Below are 16,663 nucleotides of genomic sequence, written 5' to 3' on the forward strand. Positions count from 1 at the left end.
CCTCGTTTCCCCTCCTGAAAACAGCACCCATCCTCCTAATCCTCACCGCCCCATAGAACTTCATATAACAGTAGAGGAAGTCTCAGAAAGTAGGCCACAAGGCATCAGTCTTCAGCAACAGCCGCGTCGAAGGGGAGGTGGGACGTCTGCATCACCAGGTGGAGCTCGGAGGAGCCACTTCCTGTTACCAGACTGAGCCAGGAGCTTCAAAGAAGAAGTGGTATCTACCACACAGCTGTGTATAGAGGTTGTTCAGCAGTGCTGTGTGCTCAAGCACCGAAACCTCTGATCTTGGACCTGACGTAGTTGTGTTTGTGGTTAAAAATACTGAGGGATATCCAGTGGAGAATAGCTGGGACTCTGAGATCAGCTGAGGAAGTATGGGGCTTCAGAAGACTGGTGCTTTGGTGCTACTGATTTTGATCATCTCTCCTGCAGGTAAAACTTCACCTTTTCTATGCTTTCTTTATCTCCTGAGGTGCTTTTATTAGTTTTCAACTTGGAGAACATTGGGACTATTGATGATTACGGTGAGAAAGAATGGGGTTCAGTTCACTCAGCAAAATGAAATACATGTAGAGAACAGAACATCCGCTGAAAAAGCAGGGCCTGGTTTGCGTAACTCGAGTCAGCCATCTTTGTTGTAATCAAATTGGCTTCTGATGTGTGTTTTTGCAACAGCATCCACTCTTGTCATGAAGGTCTACAAAAGGATTAAATCCCCTTTTAATATTGGCAACTAGGGCATTGTTGATACAAGTGCACACCTTGAGGTTTTTTTTTGTTTGTTTGTGTGTGTGTGTGTGTGTGTGTGTGTCAGAGCATTAGGCATTTTTCAATTTCTATGAGAGAGCCTTAAATTGCTGTGATGTCTGTATTAAAGATTATTATGTAGTTTGGACTTTTTGGCATCCGGGAATTATAAAGTTCTATTTGATAGTTCTGGTGAACATTAGTTAATGTTATATTCAGTAATGTATATAAATAACATTTCATAAAGCTTTCAGTGAAAATGTAGCTGAAAACATGAAGAATTCTACCTGCTTTTACTTTATTGAGAATCAGATTTCTCTGATTCAGTATCCTAAAATTGGAGTCAGATAGAAGCGTATAATTCAAGGCCGTGACCTGTTTGGCCTTGGGTTTAAATGTATGTTTTTTTTTTTTCCTACTTCGAATTTTGCAGTTAAAACAGTACTGCGTGTTAAATGCTTATCAGCTATAGTTTTGAAAGTTTTATATATTTATCACCAATTATTTATGGGGTTTGGTGTGCTAACAGTTTCAGTAGTCTGATTGGAATAGTGCACTAAGACTGATGAGTAACATATTTTCAATAAGTCTATTATAATAAGTTATTTACATTTACTAATCTTTTTTAACTCTGAATTTAATTACTGAGTGACCCATAGATTCATGTATTTAAATACATTCTTAATACCATCCTTGTACTTCAACAAACAATACACAATGTTATATATCTCGATATGATAAATTTGGTAAATTTGGTAAAAATGGTAAATTGTACTTGATTGGAATGATTTGATCTTTCAGTTGATACCATTTATTGAAGAGTCCTTGAATACTACATGTAACGAAATACAATTGCACGCACTCACATGACATTAACACTAAATGCACTTCCTGAAAAAAAATCCAGTGAGAGACATGTTTGATTTTCAAAAATGTAATTTGGAAATAAAGATGTACAATTTGCCAAGTGGTCATCTCATCTGAAGTGTTGACTGCTTCAAAAGGACTATAAATAAAGATTATTATAATACAAATTCCTTAAATATTAGAATACAGTTTAATATTTTAAAAATTTTTATGTGGTTATTTATATTTATTTATCTACCTACTTACTTACTTACCCGTCACAAAATATGCTACGGGATGAAGTTCTTTTTATAACTGGGTATAACAGACAGTAAAAATATCCCCAGCTGTCTATCCCCATTTAAAATTGTATTTAATTTTTATGTTTTATGGGGGATTTTATTTTAGAGTTTCGTTAACCTTTTCGTGAAGCTCACAGTTATGTCAGTATCAGAAAATTCTTTGGAAAATGTGTTTACCAAATGCATTATATGTTTTTTAAGGTTTATATGTTGAAACAAAATGTGATTAAAACCCCACAGAGGGTGTTGCAGTGGGTTCATACACTGACGAAAAATGAATAGTGTTTCTGTGAAAAGCTTACATTGTCATGTGGTAGTTTTTATCCAGGGTGAGACAGAAGAGTACTCCAGTGCAGAGCTGTTAAATGAGACAACAGTTTTTCTGTGCTACAAAACACAGAGTGTCCACTGATACACCGGACACAGGTACATGGGAGACATAAGAGAAACACACTTACAGATACACACACCAATAAATACACATTCGGACAGCGTGTAAAGTCAGAGGAGTGACAAAATAGTCTCAAAGCAGCTCATCATCTTGCTAGTCGAGAACAAATACTGTTTTCTTATTGTTATTCAATTAGATTTCCATCAAAACCAGACTTTTATTTGAGATTTCACTTGATTTATTAACTATATTTAAAATATCCAATCTGATCCTAACCATTCTGTATGGACGTGATAGCCGATCATCTTTGTACAAGAATTCACTATTACTTTCAGTTACTTGTCAGAGTTACTTAAAAAAAAGAACCTGATCTCATGCAAATAAAAAAGCAAACTAGGATGATGTGGTCCAGCATTGATTAATCTCATACGAACGGAGTTGTAAGAAAATGTCCGAACACTAAACCCCATCCCTAATCTTAACTTTATTCTTCGTAACTTTTCATAGAAAATTGGGTGTGGAGGGGGGGAAGAGCTGCAGATTTGCAAGCGTTAGACCATGCTGTGGGGGAAAACATCAAGTCCTAAATTATACATTTTAATTTACTACATTTAACCTACATTTAACATTTCAGCTCTTGGAGTACATTTTACCTCTCACTCTAGTATAATTTTGTCTAGTTTTAGTTTGAGTCGATTTTGACACAATACCTACATATTCAATAAAATAGACATTTTTGCAACTTTTTCCAGGACAGAATGAACCTGGATCAGGTAACTGCATAACCAGGTTCAAGTGCTTTCCCCAGAGCTGACCCTTCAGCTGTTTGTTTTAGCACAATAACAAGTGGTTGATTTGAAGTCCTTTGTTTTCTCCAATTATAACAGATTCCCAGTAATGATGCAGTGTTTTTGTGTCATGGAGTATCTCAGAATTACAAGCGCAGCAGAAAATGCGCTGAGGAGCCCTACTAGAAAACTTTTAAAAACATATATCTCTTTTTTTATGCTGATCTAAGATCAGTCTCGCAGTTTCTCATGAGTTAAGGTTTGTTTTCATGGAAAAAAAATAAAAGCTGTTCCCGGATCAGCCTTCACTCGTGTGTATCTGCATAGCCGCATAGCCTCGGCTGTAATTGCTCAGAGAGGAACCTCTGTGTAGGAGGGCACTTTCCATCTACAAGCATGATTAAAGTAGGCTTTTGAACTGACACTATTACTCAACTAAAAAGAATGAATCTCTCTTGGGGTAAACACGCTAGGTTTCAAGAAGGTCTGCACCTCTCCCACTTTGACGTGTGACTTAGAGAATCTCTGAAAATCTATATTTCCATGCAGTGGCTCTGGTTTCTGGAACACTCTCCTACAGTGTTGTTGAACATTTGCATTTGGGGGAAACTGGGTTCAGGTTTTCATTTTGGTCACTCAGCTTCATGTGAACCTGCACAGACTGTAGTTTTAAAAATGTATTATATTATACATAACCAACAGTCTACAACTAAATAAAACCACAACGAAAGGAGTTGTGTTGTGTTGATGTAGTGTACATAGCTGGGGGAATTTATGTTGTCTGCACATGCATGTGTTCTGCAAATTAAACGTTTTGCCTGCATACGAAGAAAATTAGATTATTGTTATTGTTTTTCTGTTACTTAGTGGCCTTCTTTAAGACATTAGACTAGAGAAGCCAGTTCCAGTAGTTTTTCAACAAGTGTTCATTTTGCTGCAGGTGGTGTTTTCTGTCAGACAAAACAGACAAAATAAGAGACAAAATAACAAATATAAAACACAAAAGAGCAGACAAAGCAAAAATTACAGAAGCCAATTAAGGGCGCAAGGCAGGAGAATTCAGTCCGGATGGGATGCAGTCCATCACAGTTTTTAATTATTTTTAAAAAAATATGTTATTAGGAATACAGTATGCTGCATTTTATCAACTTTATTAGTTCCTAAAGCTATAATAAAGCTATGATAATTGTAATAAAAGAGAATACACTGGCAGGTTCGCCCAGTACTTCCATCATAAGTGCCAACGATGTGGGAACAGCAATTCCATTCAGTTATATTTATATTGCACTGTTAACGATGAACATCGTCACAAAGCAGCTTTACAGAAATCCGAATATACTTTTAAAGCACCATTCAATTTTCAATTTATTAATATGTGTGGTTATTATATGTAGTTGATCCCATGGAAATGTGTACTTTTAAGTATTTATTTACAGCTGTGTGGCCTCAAAATGTTAAATATTTTCTGTTTTCTTTCATTTTCCAGCAGAGATACATGACACGTGAAGGCTTGAACTAGAAAAATGAGCAGATTTTGATCAAATACATATAGACAGCTGATTTTCAGCAAGAGTTTTTGTTTAAAGCAGTGGGAAAGTGTTGTTATTCTCAGATATGATTTTCATTAAAGTATACTACAGAGCTCAGCTCCACTTGCCGTTCACTTAAACTAAATGTCGGAGCTCAGCTCTTCCTCATTACTTAGCCCCTGGCTGCAAGTGTGCTGAGGTCATGTGCAAAAAATTGAGCAGGATCTAAAAATTGAAACTTTTATAAATAGCTACAGGATCTAATTTAAACTCAGATTAGATTTAATCTTGGTCATGAACCTTAAAGCCGATATTTGTCTGGTTGTTATAAATAAGCTGACAGTAAATAACAAACCACATAAATGTCATAAAACTGAATCAGCAGATGAAAGTAAGACTTTTATATGTTCCTTTTTTCTTTCTTCGACACCTGGAGGCATTTTTCTTTTAAAGATGTAAATAGATGTTTTAACCGTTACTGCCTGCTGCTTCCCTCTACCAAGTGTGATTGTGGGCCCATTTTTGAGAAGTAGTCAAATTTCTAATAAGATTTGTATAACAGATTTTTAAATAGCAGCTCTACAGGGTAAAAGTTGACCTGTGTTACTCCTAATTCCGACAGGTCCTAAGAAGGTTCGACTTTAACGTTCCAGAAATAATGTTCTACAAACATACTGTAATAATGGTTTGCTTCACACTGTTATTGGAACATTGCTTACCCAATGTCCACACAGCATTGTTAACTTTCCTACAACTAAAAATCTTGCAGAAAGGATGAAAGATCGTTTATTTGTGTTGTGTAGATTCTCAGAACACCCAGAAAACTGGGCAAAAAAAGTTTCTAAAACCGTAACGTTCTAAACTTAAAATCATTAGCTGACTTATGAGGAATATATATATATGTACTGTATAGTGTGTATACTGTTTAAACCATGTTGTGTCATTCTCCCAGATTATTTTGTTACTGAATATTGATAATATAAAATGGTAAAATGTAGAATTTTCAGGTTTGCTTTAGTGCAAGTTGTAAACCATCCTTGGTTGCAAAATCTGCTCTGTAAACATATGGCTGTTATCACACACAAAAAAAACAACAAAACCGTATCATAGCACCACAAGATACGCAAAGATACATGTGTGCTTTTCTATTAATAGACTTTACTGATCTACTAATCTACTGATGTTTTGGAAAATGTCATTTTCAAACTGTAGGCGTTATAGTGCCAGGTTACAGTCAATGATTTAGCTTGAATTTTTTTATTTTAACCAAAAACACCTCCAGAGTATGACGAAATTCATCAGAATGATAAATATGCCATATCTCAATATCAGACAACTGAAAGGAAAAAAAGTTCTACAACATCTTGGAAAGATTTCAGCAAAATACCTTTGAATAATGGAGGTATCTGATATATATTCACGTTTGCGTATAATTGGGTGCCTTTGAGCAAGGCTGGATTCTAGATTCACCAGTTTTGCACAAAATAAAGTCAATTTTTTCTGACATAAACTTCGTATGTGTCACGACAGCTGAATTGCACATGACATTTATCTGTGTGGTTTGGCTACTTATATGAACATCAGCAAGAACGTGTCTGTGTTTCCTGTGTCTGATATATGAGCTATCTGATAGCGTGTTGCTTAAAGAGGGCCGTCTATGAAATGATGGTGGTTTCTTCATACATACTCCACCTCTCACTCCTGTACCTCAACATCTGTACCTCAACATCTCGTCAAGACAATAAGAACAGAAGCTGTTTCACCATGTAGGCCAAATCGCTTTAGATGGGTCATTTTTAAATTGTGAAAAATCTCCATGTTTATCAGCTACCTCCTTCTGGCTTATGATACTGGTCTTCTCTGCTCATAGTACCAATAAATAAATAAATACGTACATACATACATCAGTCCGATTCAATATAGTTATGAGACTGAATTAAACTTGATAACTTTACTTGAACTGGGGGCAGATGCTTGAAAGTAAACTTCAATAAGTCTACTCAAGGTAACACTGACCTGACACATTTCAGTACTGACAACCCATAAACTAACCATAATGGTTATACACACAGTCAGAGACGTTAATGTACCGTCAGAATAACACATTATAAGGACAAAAGTGTTAAAGCACATGGGCCATCACTTGTTTTGAAGAACACATCTTTTAAATAACAAGTTATAGCTCTAGCAGAGATAAATATCTAAAAAAAGTTGAATCCTACTGAATTGATCAGAAGATGTTGATGAAATTTGTACAGCAGCAGCTCAGTAATAGTTCTGGCTACAAAACAATTTTAATGCACTAGTTCTAATAGATTATTTCTATATGTTTCTATATGTTTCTATAGTAACAACTTTCACTGGGACATGTACACACCACACAAACAGATTTACAAAAATAAGTGTCCAGCATCAGCGCTTTATAACAGTCAGTGGTAAAGCTGATAACCTCAGACAGGAAGTCCACTTCGTGTCAGGCCGCATTCCACCATCCCATCGCTGATTATTTCCCTATAACAGCATGCCTAAAGTGTTTTATCAGCTTGTGTATCAGCTACAACGTTGTGGATTGTAATACTTGTCTTCCTAAAGTTTTAAAATTATTAGATAATTCATAAACCAGAAAATAACGCTTTTACACACAAACCAAGAAATAATACTTAAAGGTTTACCAGATTGGCTAGAACGTACCACGCGAAAGGAAAACACCAGTATTATATGTGCAGATGTTTTTTTTTTTTTCCCAGATTCTTTTTACGGGTCATCTCTTTGTCTCAAGATACTCTGTAGGAGGTGAACTTTAACCACACCAGTGCACCTCTGCGGTGCGCTGAAAGGGAAGTTAAGACTTGACCACAGACTACCTGACAAACCTAAACTCACTCAAAGCTAGAGATGATACAGTGATCAGAAGATGATCATTTCCGGGGTGTTGTAGAACTAAACAAACATAAAAGTGTGCTGCCTTATTTTCCTACAAATGTGCTTTTTTTTAAAAATCAGATGTGGTATTAAAATACTCTTTTTCACTGGAATGTGACCAGAACCTATCTGAGACTAAATCAGCTCTTCACACAGCACAGCACTACACCTAGACTGGAAACCACAGTGTGTGTGGATGTGGCTGTCACCTGTGGACTGAGTTGGAATCACTTATGTAAATAGTAATGTTAACTAAATTATATCTTTATATATCTTTATACTGTGTGTCTTATATACTTCGGTGTCTAAAAGTCTCAGTCTGCTAATGAAAATGCTTCTGTTTGGCATTCTTTTTCAATTTATCAAAAAAAGGTTTTCATTGCAAATGATATTATCAGCAACAACATGAGTGAAAAGTAGAATCTTAGAAATATTTACATGAATTTCAGAGTTTCTTAGTATTTGGTATATCCCCTTTGTGCTTTAACGACAGTGTGCACTCGAGCTGACACAAACACCACAAGTGTGTGTAAAAAACTGATGATCCATGTTAGATCAAATCTATTGGCGTATCCTCTGAACACATGCTTCAATGGAAGGGACTAGACTCACGAAAAATCTGATCTTTTGTACACAGCAGTTAACATGGTCATTATCACAAATCTGCATAAATTTAAATAGCGACCTAGAAATTATGCAACATCTTGAGTACCGAGTAGTCAAGATGTTGCACATGTCTAAATTCTAAATTCAAATTCTAAAACTTTCTGTTTATTTCTAGTTTTCAATAAAAAATTCCAGATTTTCACTGTGGTCTCAGACCTTTGGACCCCCTGTATGTATTATTAAGTTAATAGATAAATTGTAAAATGGAAAGCCTGGATGTCACTGTGGCTGAACACAAAGCCAGTAATATACCTAAACTTTAAGAAATCATAAATCACTAATATGATGTAGATACACTATATGGTCAAACGTTTGCGGACACCAAACCATCACACCCATATGTGGTACTTCCCTAAACTGTTGCCACAAAGTTTGAAGCACACAATTGTATAGAATGTCTTTGTATGCTTTAGCATTTGGATTTCCCTTGGAACTAAGAGGCCCAAACATGTTCCAGCATGACAATGCCCATGTGCACAAAGCGAGCTCCAAGGTTGGAGGGGAAGAACTCGAGTGTCCTGCACAGAGCCCTGACCGCAACCCCACTGAACACCTTTGGGATGAACTGGAGCACCGACTGCACTCCAGACCTCCTCACTCTACATCAGTGTCTGACCTCACTAATGCTCTTGTGTCTCAATGAACATAATCCCCACAGTCACGCTCCAAAATGTAGTGGAAAACCTTCCCAGAAGAGTGGAGGTTATTATAACAGTAAAGGTGGGGAACACCTCCATATTAATGGCCATGGTTTTGGAATGAAATGTTCAATGGTCAGATGTACACATACTTTTGGTCATACAGTGTATTGTTTTATTTACTTTATAATCTCGCCTAGGTGATCATGTTGGGTCTCAGTATCCAGTTTAACAAATGAAGTTGTAAAAATATTCAGTCTGCCTAAAGATGTCTAACACATTTTCAGTTTGTGATCAAATGCCGGCTGGTGAAATGTCTGAGATGAACCTGTGGCATCACATGATTAAAACAGAGAGGAGTGCTTACACATTCTGCACTGATGACAGCCGAAAAAAGTTTCAAAAATATGGCCAACAGAACAGAACTCACTGAATTAATCAGAGATCCAAGTCACTTACCAAAGCGATTACACACTTCCCATTATTTATTATATATTCACTATTCACCTATTAACTTCTTCTTCATGACATTAAAACCTACTTTGAAATGCTAGACGTTTTCTTGTGGGTGATATACACAGAAAGACCACTTTATTAGGAACACCTGTACACCTCTACGTTTATGTAATTACGCAATCAGCCAATCATGTGGCAGCAGAACAGTGCCTAACATTATGCAGATACAGGTCAAGAGCTTCAGTTAATGTCCACATCATACACCAGAATGGAGGATGTGATCTCAGTGACTGATCATGGCATGGATGAGTATTTCAGACAAAAGGATGAATTCCAGTGGAGAATTCAGGCCATGTGACACTCAAGATTTAAGATTTCTCATTTGTTTTGTATTAAAACAGGCAACTTTTCTTATAACTACAGAGTGAAAAGGCTTTCTGTTTGCAGGTTATTATTAATATTATTACAAGGACATCATACCATGATAACTGAGATGTACTGTTTTTGTTTCTAATAATTAATAATCATAAAACCTAAAGGCATATTTTTTTAGATCATGGTAATTGCATACGACTTCAATCAGAAATGAACTATTAGTTCATTTGTAGATGGAAGATTCCTCTAAGGCTTCAGCATTTTATGTATTTTCTATACACTGTTTTAAAAAAAACCCTTGTTTTGATGACCTCACTGACATTTACAGTATTTCAGGGTGTTTTTTTTTCGTGACATAGCATCCCACCCGCTGTTCTAAACTAAGCGACCACACCAGGAAGACTATGAATCACTCCATCTTCAAGTTTTAATGCTTGGAACCCTTGAATTATAAAGCACATTGTGAAAAAAATACAAGGAAATGTGACAGAGATGTGTGTTTGTCAGAATATTTACATAACATAACTTTTCACATTTTCTTTTGATTTTTTTCCAAAATGTGTTTAATGTGAGCAAATTATTTGCATGGAAAACATAAAATTGTATGTTCATATGTAATCGTGATAGTAAAGAATACGTAGCGGAAATGAACACTTTTTAGCAAAATGTAACTTTATTTTCAAAACATCCTCTACATGATTGCCATTTCGTTGTAAACACACTCGTCCCTCCCACTCATGAGGAACTCGTGTTAACACATCTGGTGTTATGTGTGTAATTGCATGTCCATCGCACCCTTGCGACAGCTTCTCGATCCAGCCATGAGAATGAATTTCAATACGATCTTCTTTCGTCAAAGGCATTCTTAAAGGCTAGCTGAAAAATAAAAAATAATATAAACGACGTATGAAAAATCTTGGAAGACATTTTACTAAAAAAAATTTTATTTCTCCTATGTATGGAGACTTTTGGGACACCCTCTATATTATTTTGCATATTCATACCACATTCTTCTTTGGTAATATAATTTTTTAATTATTATATTAAAACATTACAGCTAATGCAAAAGCCTTTATCTGTCAATGAGCATTTTTTTTTTTTTACATTTTACCAACTACTCCCTGGTGTTTTATCACTTCAAAAATCAGTCAGCATGTTTCTGAGTAGGTGTATGTTGTAAATATGTCCCACATCAACCTTCCTCCTACACTCTCTCTCTCTCTTTCTCTCTCTTTCTCTCTCACTCACTCAGGCAAACACACACACACACATGCGCGCAGTCAGTTACACCACCTTAGCTCCTGGGCTCGGAGAGAGCTGCAGCTGAGGAAACCACTGAACTAGAAACTCGAAACTGTGCATGTCACACAGACCACAGAAGGCTCAGTGTATCACACATGCTGTGCTTGCACCTTGCCTGAATATATATGTGTGTGTGTGTGTGTGTGTGTGAGCGTATCTGTCTGTGGTGTTTTATTTGGGTCTGAGTCTGCATAGGTGTTAATGTTTATGGGAATAGCCATTAGAGAACTTGACAATCTGAGTGAAAGCGGCTACACAAGACAGATTATAATATTATAATCTGATTTGAATATATATTCATTGGGTACAAATATGTGTGCGCTTTACCAGCACTATGGTACTGACCTCGGACCTTGGGGGTGATTTAGAGATAAATTGTAAAATATATATTCCATACATTTTCTTTTTTCACCCAGAAACCATGAAGGATGGAAACTTAAGAACTGATATCTTTTTTTTCACTACTAATATCTTGACATATGCTACGTTTGTAATCAGTTGCATGTCACATTACAGACACATTTACAGATATATGTGTGTAAAAGTTTGGACACCTATTTGATTTTTTCCAACAGTATAATAAATTCAGATAATTAGATGCAATTTGCTATGAACAATTATTCACGGTTGTCATATAGTATCTTCACGAAATATATCAAATGACTATAATATTTGTTTTTATGCAGTTGAGAGGAAATCAGAGAGAAAATCTGCATTACGTTGGAGCTGAGAACCGAGTTTACCTACAGAACATGATGTTTTTGTTTTGAAGGTGTTTTTTTTTCTTCTGTTATAACGTAGAACCTGAGCTGCCACTGACAAAGCCACAAATATCCTGTATATAAAAGTAAGACTGAATATTTTCTCTTATTCAAACAGAGGCAATTGGACTGTATGATCCCAAATTCTGCTACCTCCTGGACGTGTTCCTGTTAGTCTACGGCATTATAATCACCGCACTGTTCGTGCGTGAGAGAGTAAGAATTCACTCATTACACAAGCTACACAGAACAGATTCAGCAAAAATTTCATCAGATTAAAAAATTAATAACAGTTTTCCTCTGTAATAGTTAACAATAATGACAAGACGTCAGGCTCGTAAATAAACAACAGCAACCTCATTAAGGTTAACACTGAGAGGTGTGCTGTTATAGGGAATTAATCCACAGCCGGGTGGCAGAATTACTGTTACCACCCCAACAATGCGTTTTATTCCTCTTTTACCACAGCAATTTATCAACAATTACAAGTTACATTACACACACTTATATTTACATTTAATAGTGGAATGTCCATGAAAACAACTCCTTGTTATCACTTATATTTAAGCAGCTATAATCTGCTTTATTACCTCACCAGGCTCTCGTTTTTCTCTACGTTAGTAAGACACAAAAGTGTAGCTTGTCATGTTAAAACCGCAAGGCACTCCTTCATGAAGAAGAAAACGATAATGTATTACAGTGAGTGCATTAATATAAACCTGCGATTTACCTTAAAGCCAGAACTGCTGTCCGAGCCACGCTGTTATAGAAAATTAATCAACACCTCCTGACCAATCAGAATCGAGGATTCAGCAGTGCTGTGGTATAAAATGCTGTAATATCTGTAGACTATAAAATGTTATAAAATAGGTCTTTAAGTCTACCCTTGTGGAATCCCTCCATAAAGATTAGATAGCTTGATCAGATAGATGTTTGCGCTTGTAATAGTGAATATTGCAAATGATGATTAGTCAAGCAATTATGCTTGTATAATATGGATTTAAGCTACAATTAGTTAGGTTAATTATATATAATAATATATAAAATAATTAATTAACAGTTCATTTTTATTTTTTCTTAAGCGGCGCACCCAACCTAAAGATAACATGCAGAAAGACTCGACCTACGCTGTGAGTATTATTTACTGCTATTGATATTCCTACAGGTTAATGATCATCTTTATACTATGTAGGTCAATTGATCATGTGTTTAATGTGACTTACTTTGAAAAAGACTTTAAGTGGCGCTCAGTCCACTTACGACGATTTGAGATCGAGAGATGCTGAAAAGGGACGTGCCCGTGGGGTGAGTCAAACACTCACTGTTTTTAGCTTTGACCCAGTGTTCTAATACGCTATAAATGATATATGTGATGGTTGACTTTGATTATTGGCTTTAATAAAATGCTCTTCTGCTCGTGCACTGTGTGCAGGGTCGCAGGAGGACGGATGATGAAACGTATACGGTAAGGCCCCTCTCTGCAACAACACATTACCCGTAACCCTTTCAAGTGGGAGATGATTGCGATAGACTAACGAGAGTGAAAAAGACATTTCTTGATATTAGACGTCAGCGAAGTGCTTTCACATTAAATCGAGGCTTAAAAATCTGTTTGAGATGTGACTTTTACTATGAACGGAGGTGATAATAGTATGCAAATTTAAAATATTTAAAGGCACAATTACTCATCCAAAATAAACATTCAGGTAAAAGATGAAGTACAGCTTCAATGACTCACATTATAGTAGAAAATACAAGTATTTTAGTTGGTAACTCCAACAAAACAGCCTTCATTTGTAAACTATAATGAGCTTTCGTGGTTACACAACTGCACTTTTGACCATGTAGTATACAGTTATAGACAGGAATTATTTAGAATCGCATTATCAGGCGTCACCCAGATGAGGAAGGGTGAGGATTCCTCTCAAGGTTTCTTCCTCATGTCGTCTCAGGGAGTTTTTCCTTCCCACCATCGCCTCTGGCTTGCTCATTAGGGATAAATTCATAAATTTAAAATTTATATCCTGAATTTATATATTTCTCTAAAGCTGCTTTGTGACAATGTCCATTGTTAAAAACGCTATACAAATAAAAGTGAACTGAATTGAATTGAAGTATGAAAGTAAACGCACAAGAAAGATTCACACAGACGCTTTAGTGTCTCCTCTCACCAAGGAACTTGGTTAAACATTAGCTAAGGCTAACTAACAACAGCTTTACTCCTAAAATATTAGTTAGCATGATGATAATTCTAATACAGTGTACTCTAGCTGAACTGGCTCTCACAACAGAGACTGCATTATAAATCCAAAGTGTAACAGAGCAACAGATAGATTACAGTGAAGGGTCTTAGCTTTCAATCGTGCTCTCATTCCTGTTAAAGTTTTTCAAAGATTTGTTCTGAATTTAAAACACTCCTCCAAGGTGTCTGATGCTAAAACGTCACTTTATGACTCTACTTTCTACATTACTTAATAATAATAATAATAATAATAATAATAATAATAATACATTTGTAGAGATTTTTCTTTTCAAAAATATAAAATATAAAAAATAATGAAATATACATTAAAAAAACAGACTAAATTAACTTTGTACTTTGTTACTTTCCACCTGAGAATATGAATGTTTTTTTAACGGTCTCGATTTTATTTGCAGCGTCTGAAAGATAAAACCGAGGACACCTACAAAGAGATCCAAGTGAAGAAAGACGTAAGTGTAGTTCGATAGATGTTTTCACTTTTGTCTTTATTCGAGTTCATTCGAGTAATGAGTTCTTAGAAGCTAGACATTTGTATATTCAGCACGTACATTTTAAAATGAGCTGCAACTGTCTGTTGACACACGGCAGAGAAATTAAGACGTGATGACAGCAGAAAAAAATGTGGTTTAGTCATTTTGTGTTTTTTTTTCTTCTCTTCACAGCGTCGGCCCAATGATCAGGTTTACCAGGTGGGTAAATGGCACATAGTTTGTTTTTTTCAAAGAATACATCCTTACACACATTTCGATTGCAGTATAAAATGGCGTAAAATACTGTCACATATAATAAAATCTAATCACAGGAACTGATCATCCTTTGGTATGACAGGAGAATGTTGATAGTTACACCACTAACATTATGCTATTATTCGAAACTATAAGATATAGTGAAGTGAAGTGAAGTGAAGTAACTTACTACTGAATGCTGTGATGTTTACAAGTCAGTTTAAAAAACTTATTCTATCAGTCTTCTCTAATCAAATGACTTAACTTTAGCATGACGTTGACACATACTACAAAATATCCAGAACTGATAACTGAGTGTGTTATATATCATATATTTAATATATATCATGATTTAACTTCTAGTTCAACTAACTTTATGTGTGTGTGTCAGGGTCTGAGTTCTGCGACTAAGGACACCTACGACGCACTGCACATGCAACCTCTGCCTCCTCGTCGCTAAAGCAATGGTCCAATCAATATTAATCATTACATCAATAACTATATTTCACAACAACATGGCTTTATTCAACTCTTCTGTATAGACCCTTTTGGCTTTTTTGTGTCTTGGTCAGTGTGTGTCTCGCTGTAGAGAAACATTCAACAGCTTTTGTTACAATGTTCTAGGTTTGAATAGCTCATCTTTTGTTATAAGTGGATCATATTAACAAAATCATTTTTTAATAATCAAGAATGACACCAGATATTTTACATCTCGTTCATTTTCCTGTTTCAAACTATCTTGTTCAGTCTGTCATTGAGCTGCTAAGATGTTTATCTTCAGCTCATCTCATTTTGCACTTCATTTTCATTTTTGTTTCATTACATGTTTTTTTTTTTTTTTTTCCTTATAGTCATTAGGGTCTTAGAATAACAGCTTTTCAATCATTATTGAAAAAAGATAATTGCTAAAGATAACTAGTTTCCTAGCTTCACACTATTTGGAGACTCAGTCATGATTTTATGTTTTAATTTGTGTTTTGCTATTTTTAGTTGATTTCACTGTCATGATTCATCAGTGATTCCTCATATATTAGCTAGCATGATCATTCTGATGATACAAACTAACTGAACTGGCTCTCACGGTACAAACTGCGTAATCAATACAAAGTCTACATAGCAATGGATACGTTACAGTGACAGGTCTTCGCTTTCGTTCTTGCTGTCATGTCTGTTAAAGTTCAGATTTCTCAGGAAATTAGATCAACTCTTCAGAGGTGCCTGATGCTAAAACGTCACTTTACGACTTGACTTTCATCACTGCATTTCTCTGGAGTAATATGTTTGTAGAGACTTTTAATAAGTAAAAGATATAAACAAAAAAAGACTAAAGTCATTTTGTAATTGGTTACATCCCCGTACGTCCACATTCATCACTGCCACAGAAAATTCATCTTTTTAGACACTTATTGTATCTTACAAAAATGCAACTGTGATGAAATTAGAGCAGTACATTCAGATATTCACTGACCTACGGACAATAAATGGAGAATACAGGTCGAGAATCTGCTAAAAACACAGCAACATGACGTTTTACAGCTTAAATGTAAATAGAAGCATACTAAAGTAAGCAGTGTATGTATTTTCTGGCTAACATATATATGCACGTAAACAGGGACTCATTAACAAACTTGTTGAGCGGCAGTTTATTTCTGAACATTTCATGTGGTACTATGTAAAGTGACGTATTTCATGTGGTGTATGGTTTTCCATATGACTTGGATATCAAGCAAAAGCAATGAGAATGGAAGAAGAAGAAGAAAAAAAAGTTTCCATCCACCCTGAAGTCACTGTCAGCTTTTGTAGATTTCAGATTTCTTCAAGTGATACTGAGAATATGTATTTTCTGTGAAATTATGTTTTTTTTCTTTATATATTAAAAAGATTCCTGTGTCTGTATCTTGTTTTAACAGTGTTTACTTTTTAAACCCATACACTGAGACATGATA

The 16,663-nt window shown here is 35.5% G+C and overlaps 1 protein-coding gene across 1 annotated transcript; it reads left to right on the plus strand.

Moving 5' to 3' along the window:
- Positions 1–55: 55 nt before the first annotated feature.
- On the plus strand, positions 56–16,613 carry cd247 (CD247 molecule). The gene is made up of 8 exons (XM_026931621.3): positions 56–438; positions 11,848–11,945; positions 12,812–12,859; positions 12,963–13,034; positions 13,162–13,194; positions 14,388–14,441; positions 14,655–14,681; positions 15,109–16,613. Exons 1-8 carry the CDS (start codon positions 381–383, stop codon positions 15,175–15,177), a joined length of 459 nt encoding a protein of 152 aa, XP_026787422.1. The 5' UTR covers positions 56–380; the 3' UTR covers positions 15,178–16,613.
- The last annotated feature ends 50 nt before the right edge of the window (positions 16,614–16,663 follow it).

This window comes from Pangasianodon hypophthalmus, chromosome 26 (genome assembly GCF_027358585.1).
Source record: "Pangasianodon hypophthalmus isolate fPanHyp1 chromosome 26, fPanHyp1.pri, whole genome shotgun sequence".
NCBI classification, from domain to species: domain Eukaryota; kingdom Metazoa; phylum Chordata; class Actinopteri; order Siluriformes; family Pangasiidae; genus Pangasianodon; species Pangasianodon hypophthalmus.

Bases quoted from the DNA above. Each gene is read 5' to 3' on its own strand.
- cd247 (XM_026931621.3), top strand. From the start codon at position 381: ATGGGGCTTCAGAAGACTGGTGCTTTGGTGCTACTGATTTTGATCATC. The intron at 12,860-12,962 runs GTGAGTATTATT...ACTTTGAAAAAG, and splicing joins AGAAAGACTCGACCTACGCT to ACTTTAAGTGGCGCTCAGTC. The intron at 14,442-14,654 runs GTAAGTGTAGTT...TTCTCTTCACAG, and splicing joins AGATCCAAGTGAAGAAAGAC to CGTCGGCCCAATGATCAGGT.